This window comes from Amphiura filiformis, chromosome 4, assembly GCF_039555335.1.
Source record: "Amphiura filiformis chromosome 4, Afil_fr2py, whole genome shotgun sequence".
Lineage (NCBI taxonomy): Eukaryota > Metazoa > Echinodermata > Ophiuroidea > Amphilepidida > Amphiuridae > Amphiura > Amphiura filiformis.
In genome coordinates this window covers 30,505,068-30,512,652 of record NC_092631.1, presented here as the reverse complement: position 1 = coordinate 30,512,652, position 7,585 = coordinate 30,505,068, and the positions used below count along the sequence as shown (strand labels likewise).

Here is a 7,585-nt window from a genome sequence, read left to right as displayed (position 1 = left end):
ACAGGTATCTATCCTTTGTAAAAATGGTATAAACCATCGCCGGGTGTTGATCGAAAAAGCGGAGGTGCACAAACGAACACTGTGAAAAAATTGAAGTAAGATTCTGAATTTTAATGTAGTTATGCAGACAAATGACATTCTAATTGGATTGTATTATGAAGTATGCATGTGGAGTGAACATTTATAGATTTGATCGTTGACATTCGCGTGAAATTATGGTACTTTTAGTAATTTGAATTTTGATTGTGATTTTGGCCTAAGCTTTTGGCCTCGGCTTTGTTGTGCAGTGGCTTGCACTTTTTGTCAGTTCACACATATGCACAGAACACAATCTATGCGTATAACATCCCAATGTATGGACCAAAGATTTTGTGCACATGACTTCATTTGGCTGTAATTGATTGCCTAAATAGCAATATAAAATTAAAATGAAAAATTGATCACCATAGCATAGCCACCATAATTTGTTGCCTGTGTCATGTAAAAGATTATGTACGGTAATATTGAAATAGAGAAATTGTGTGTAAATTTTTGGTTGCTCACCGGACAACAATCCCGCACCATTCAAGGCGCTCGAAAATCGCGCTTACAAGTTACATATGATAAGCAATTAAGGTGGTACTACACCCCTACATACAATCTTGGCCTAGGCATGTTCATAAAATTTTGAAATTTAATAAATTCATCTAAAATTGCTTTCATTAAAAAGAGAATCATTTAACTTAAAAAATGAGGGGTCAATCATGTATGTAGGCCTACAATTGGCAATGTTATGAGGAAAAGTAGCTCGCCTGAAATTCCCAAATTGTGTGTCCCAGCATTAGGCCAATGGAACTCGATTATTAGTTTCCGATTGGATGTTTAAAAAAAAGGATGAGGTCGCTATTTCATTATTCATTATTCGGTCTCTTTTCATTATCCATTATGTCAACAAAATCAATGATTTTATGACCAGCTTTTTCCAAATTTAGGTACCCCACCAGTACCAAAGTACATATTGTTGATGAAAGACCATCTCAAAACAGGTATTAATGCTTAGATCATCTTTACAGACATTTTGCAACAGATTGAGAAAAAATTTGAATTTGTTTTCATAAAAATGAAAAGAAATTAGCAATTTTTGTAATCACTAGAAACATGATGAGGTAATCCTTAAATTTCCATTATTTACTACATCCTCTACCCCTACAACTAAGAAAAAGTGCTGATTATGATCAGCAGGGGATGTCAGACATTTTGAGAGTTTCAATTTTGATTATTTCCATCTCAATTTTCAGATAATTGACTTTTTTATGAAAATAATGAAAGTTTTGGTCAAATTGAAAAAGTGATGCGGGCGGTCAATCGGAAACTAACAATCGAGTTCCATTAGCCTTATCAATATCAATGAATGGCTTCCTATGTCATAACATGTGTGTATGTATTTTAGGGCCAAATTTTTGCATGGGGTATATTCTTCTTCCACGGTAAACCAAACAGCTTCCGTGGTAAACCTTATAGCGCCATCACTTGGTGAAAGTACGTTATTAGTAGGCGTGAGTTAAAAGCTATCTGGGCTAGAACTATTGCGACTGTAGGGGTGAGCTTGTCTACAGGTAAAAAAAAATACTATATTATGCGCCTAGTTTAGGGCAACGGGGAGGCTAGGCCTACTACGGGATGTGCGACAGATTCGGGATGCGTTTTGGTTTATTGATGGCACTCAATTTCATGAAAATTTGGTTTAAGAAAGATTGTTTTTATTTATTTTTTTTAAAATTAATTTGTTTCCCAAATTAAAGTTTAAAACGTTCTTCCAATATTAAAACTATTATTTAATCCCTAACATCTCAGACAACAAGCCCCCCCCCCCAACACACACACACCTACACCAACAACCACATGCCAAGTCTTGGCGAAAGTCTACCTTGTAGCCTACATATCGTGCAACCGCGAGTGCACCATCCAGCATTGCCCCGCTAAAATACACTACCCTATTACGAGCAATGGAATAGCCCGTCAATCATGCACAGTGGTTGCTCCTGGAAGGAAGATTATACCCGATATGACGCGGTTGCTCATGGAAGACAAGAAGGATTATACCCCTTTTCAATTTTTGAGCACGCAGGGCCATTTTACAAAAATGTGCTAATGTTTCATGAAATGTGGCTTTCACTACTTGATAGTAAGTAGTATTCCACAGATGCATTTTTACTAAAAATCATGCTAGGTTGGAGCATGGTTGGAGTTTTGAGGGTCAAAATCCAAATTTTCTTCATTTTCCTATTGGATTACACAGTTAAGGCAGGATCTTGGTGCACATGAAGCTTAATGAAGCCCGCCCTCACATGTTAAAATGTGACCATGGCTAATCTTGCTATTCTCGTCGTGAATCTCACTTTTTAGTGCTTTTCTCGCTTTTAAAAGATTCATTTCTACCACGAAAATCTATTTCTGTGGCAATGGTTGCAGAATTCGTCAACCATTGCAACTAAAAAAGCTTAAGTTTGACCTGATTTTCCAGCCTGAATGTACAAAAACGGTCCATTTTCTGGCACATCCAAGCAACAACACAAGTAATATTCTTTATTTACTACCCAAACCTTGCAGTATATTGATCTTTTAAGCTGATTTATGAGGACAAAATTTGTGTATTTTTGATGACAGTCCGGTCGGCAATTTTCATGCTTTGTTTTGGTATCACTCAGGGGTATAGAGTTAATGAAATACTGCCCTCAATAGTCAATTTTAATTTTTTTTTTTAACATCAATTTTTGGGCATAAATCTCGCTTTTTTCTCACATTTTGAAGTTGCCATCTCGCATTTTTGGTCAAAAAATTGTGTTTTTTTCTCTAAGCCTATCATGTATATATTATAGGGGCAAGGAATCCAGTTAATAGGCCTACACTGGAATTTCAGTGACTCAAGACAAGCAGTACCGGTACATTATTTATGATAGGATAGAGGTAGTCAGGTACCGTTAGAATGTACCTCATTTCTTAATAATGAACCACTTGTTTTGAATCACTAAAATTTAAGTGAAGTAATTGGATTTGTTGCCCCTGTAATATACGTAACTTTTGTTACCAGTGTGTAGTTATTTTTTGAGAAAAATGCAAAATTAGTCACAACATTTTTCAGGGGGTGTAGTATCACCCTAAGGGGCGCCATGAGCGCTTGATCAATCGCGCGCTTCTCAAACGGCAGTCTGTGGTCCAGCATGCAGTATACAGCTTACTCGAGATTCGAGAACTCTAGCTTCAAATTTGCACACAATAGTTACGCATTTGATGCTAGAGTGCGTTGCTATTGTTTTTCGGTCGGACAGTGGTGCAATTTTTTGCAACAGAGGTTATTGTTTTGTTAATGTTGAAATTTGAATGAAAGTTATCCACCCGAAATCCCCACTCAACACTGAATTGTGTATTATTGAACAGAATGTCTTTGGCGGCAAAAAAACAAAATACACAAGTTCCCGGGTTCAGTTTCATTCAACATATTTTGTGTAGAATGAAAGTTCATCTGTGTTGGTAGTAAACATAATTTAGTGGTTTAAACCTTTGATCACAACAATATCATTTGCATACCTGGAATTTTCAATCAACACTTTGACTTCCATCAGCAGACTGGCAACCCAAATTAGAGGTCAGCGACCTTTCGGACACTTGACCCAAAAATAGGGTCATAGTATAGACCACTTGGTATGTGACGTCATTGCCCGGCAGTATGCGCGCGCGTTATGGCAATTTCCATTATTCTTTGCCCTGCAGTGTGCGTACGCATCGTAGTTTGCTAAGGGCACATGCATGCATTTTAAATCGCCCGCCACATTTCATATCTAAGCCATTGAACAGTGTAGCGGCTCGTTGAAGCATATCAATAGACGAGTCCCTCGCCTTTGTTGATAAACAGTGATGTCAAGTGGTCTATAGACTCCTGATAGCTTGTATCAACCCCCGTCTCTGTTCAGCGATGGCTGGTTCACTCTGATATAGGCTGGGAGACTCGAAGTGTCGACTAAAAATTCCAGTACACAAATTTTTGTGTTGTGATCAAAGGTTTAAACCACAAAATTATATTATTATAAGAATATAAATATCACAGATATACTTTCATAGGTCCTGTGGTTCTTGAGTAAATGTAAAAGAGGGCTGAAACAACAACACTTTTGTAAAACGCATGTATTATTTTTCAATAATATATCGATTTTTTGGCTGTTTCGACCAACAGTACCTCACATGTACCCGTAAGTAATGTGAATCTATCCATAGCTACCAATATTTAAGTGGCTGTAATTTATACATTTGTTATGGAGCTAGCAGATACACTGTGATGCATGATGGGATACTCCCTTCAGTGGTGTGGTGTTCTCCTGCCATTTCTGGTTTGTGGTTGCATTCACATGATTTAAATGTTTTATTGCAGTGACTAATTCTTACTGGTGACAGAATGGACAGTGATGAAGAGTACGACAGGCGGAGGGGACGGGACAAGTTTCGTCGTGAGCGTAGTGACTACAATGACAGGAGGGAAAGAGATGACAGAAGGAGAGGTGGTGAAGACTGGGGAGACAGGTAAGTGTATGATGACGACAAAATACAAACTTGCGACGACATACATGTATTATTAACCACTCAAATGACAGATTTTGTTGATTAATTTAAGTGTTTTTTGAGCGTAGGTTCAAGAATTAATTCTGCAAGTCTACCAAAATAGGAATTCCAGTTTTAGATTTATACCCAAATTCAACTAGATGACTGAGAATGTTCACTGATTTGATATTAAAAGTTGTTCCAACATGTTTGAATGTTTGCAGGAGGAGAGACAGAGGAGAGGTGCGTCGTGACTGGAATCGTAGAGACTACAATGACTATGACAGAGGTGGTAGAAGGGACAGATATAGCCCACCAAGGGGTCGAGATATGAGTCCTCCAAATAAGCGAATGAGAAGGGATTGGTAAGAGAAATGTATACCGGGTAATAGAGATAAATGATAGATGATAGGCATGTCCAATATTTTATGCCAGCTCCGATAAACTATTGGATCTGCCTGTCGTCTGTCACAAGGTAGAGGATAGTAAAAATAAAAATTCATATCGTTTATTCTTATTTAGTTAAATATTATTTAACAAAAATTAAGTTACCGCCATGAAAACACCTCTTTTTCTGAAATAAAGAAACTTGTTTACCATTTTAGTTGGAGGTACTGCGATCTCGTTGGCGTATTATGCTCCAGAATGCACTATATACTCACATCTTAGCATAGCTGTCTACCGTGTGATTGACAGCATGCAGAAACCAATGAAATTCAACACTAACAAGCTATATAAGCCACATCTTTGCCATGCCAATGTCAAATATTTTGAGGTTAGCAGTCTGCCCCTTTTTAACCCATAACTTACGCCCCTGGACCTGTCATTGACATGCATCCACTATTGTAACATTTTTTTCAGGGGTGATGGAGGAGGATACCAAGGTGGTTTTAATGACATGGGATATGGTGGAGGACCAGGAGGAGGATTTGGTGGAGGACAACAAGGAGGATGGGGACAAGGCAGGGGAAGGTAGGAAGGAGATTTATAAGAATATCTTGCATGGAGGCAAAAGGATATTTGTTTAGTAGTGTTGTTTTCCTCATCTTTTTCCAGGCAAACCGAATTCATTTTTCAGTCAAAATTTCCACAACTTAATTGAAAGACTCATTCAGTGATCCCAGCCAGATGATGGTGGATGCGATATCGTCATTTTTGAGGTCGCCATTGGATTAACACTTAATCATGAAATCTTCACAAACAATTCTAAATTTGTTATGTGATGTCAAAGCAAAATTATCTTACTCTAAAACAGTTGGGGTACGACAATGTACCACACTGTAAGTATGTTGTTTTTCAATTTATAACTGCTAACCGTATAATTTGAATGGGGCTGTCAGCCTTGTATTTTTGCCAGCCTCGAAAGTCACGTGTTGCGTGTCCTATGAGGCCTGATCCCAGCGAAAGTGTAAAAACATTAAAATTGTTTATAAATTGCTTAAAAGTGAAGGATAAGTCATTCAAATTGTCATTTGCTATTTTTGAAATGAAAAATTTGGCAATACACAAAGAAAACAGCAGTATTAACGAGTATTATTAAGTTGAAGCTAATTTAGATACTGTCAGTATCTAAATTACAGATTTATGTAAATTCCTTATTTTTGTCTTAAATACATGGCTTTTGGCTGAAACACTAGCAGGCTATGTTTATATATTTATTTATGACAATGACAAAGGTACCAAAATCTGAATTTTGATGATTTTTACGATCGTCCGGATGAGCAAATCACTGAATGGGCCTTTAATTTCAGCCTATTTTTGGTGCTTTTTGCCCAATTTCACACACATTTTCATGTTTTCTCAAAATTACCTTTTGCTCCATCTTTTGAATTTTCAAAATGTCTGACATTTGGTCTCAGATTGTGTCACATTTACCAGGCTTGTTGACAAAAAATGTCTCAAGTTGGTTTTCAGTAAATTTGATGTTTGGCCATTTACTGCACCCCACACGTCAAGTTACATCAAAGTTAATTTTACACAACACATATATGTTTTGAAATCAAGCGAATAAAAGCATCCAAAACACTGCCTGTATGTATAGTAAGCCTCATGGTACTTTTGTGATAACATTAACAAGGGCTGTTTTGAACAGATTGTACCGAAAGTAGGCCTCGTGTATGCTTATTACCATAGACGGATATTTGTCACAGGAACTATTTCGTGAATTTGTTTGATCTTGACTAGAAAAAAACTGTTCTAGTTCTACAACCCTGACTGACCCATATTGTGCAATTGCATTTTGGAGATTTTTTGAGCCAGATGAAATTTAAAATGGCTGGTTTTTGGTAGAAGTGGATTCATTTTGAGACAAAAATTCAGAAAATTTTTCATATTTGCAACAAAAACAAACAAACAGATTTTTAAAGTGTTTTATGATTTTTTTAGGGTCATTTACTAGTATATAGCATCTTCCAGGATAAAAGAAATCCAGACCGACCGTACTTGGCAAGTCAGGCCGCCTGTAGAACAGGCTATCTTCCATCGCCTAGCCCTCATTTATTTTGAGCCCTGCTGTGTAGCATTTATTACCATCCAATTAGTATGAGTATGCCATTTGTTTGTTTTTTATTCAGAAATCGTGGGCGAGGTGGTGGTCCTGATATAGATCCCACAGGCCCCATGATGAGCTTCAAGGCGTTCTTGGCTGCTCAAGATGACAATATAGCGACCAGGAAGCTGCAAAGCATAAATACAACGAATACAAGATGGAGTATAAGAAAGCACAACTTAGTGAATTCTTTTTGGCACATAAAGATGAAGAATGGTAAGCATATTGGTCTTGAATGTGACTTAGATTTCTTGCTAATTGAATTGAATAATGAATGAGATTATCCAAAATTTGATAATGAAGCAGTTGGTGACAGAGGATACACTTAGTTTTTGAGGTATTTAACATCCTTTTCAAAGTCAAACTTGATTACTAGAGGCACAAAACAAGCTACCTTTGTTTAAAGCAGCGGAACATTTTATAATTCAAAGGATGATTAGAGCCAAATTTTTGGAAGGTCATTTT

The 7,585-nt window shown here is 37.1% G+C and overlaps 1 protein-coding gene across 1 annotated transcript in view; it reads left to right on the top strand.

Moving 5' to 3' along the window:
* Positions 1-6: 6 nt before the first annotated feature.
* The window catches only part of LOC140150791 (serrate RNA effector molecule homolog), a 48,763-nt gene continuing 41,184 nt past the window's right edge, over positions 7-7,585 (top strand). The window contains 6 exon segments of the mRNA XM_072172915.1: positions 7-95; positions 4,406-4,554; positions 4,797-4,937; positions 5,434-5,544; positions 7,146-7,236; positions 7,239-7,336. Coding sequence (XP_072029016.1) covers positions 4,430-4,554; positions 4,797-4,937; positions 5,434-5,544; positions 7,146-7,236; positions 7,239-7,336 — 566 coding nt within the window. The 5' untranslated portion in view covers positions 7-95; positions 4,406-4,429.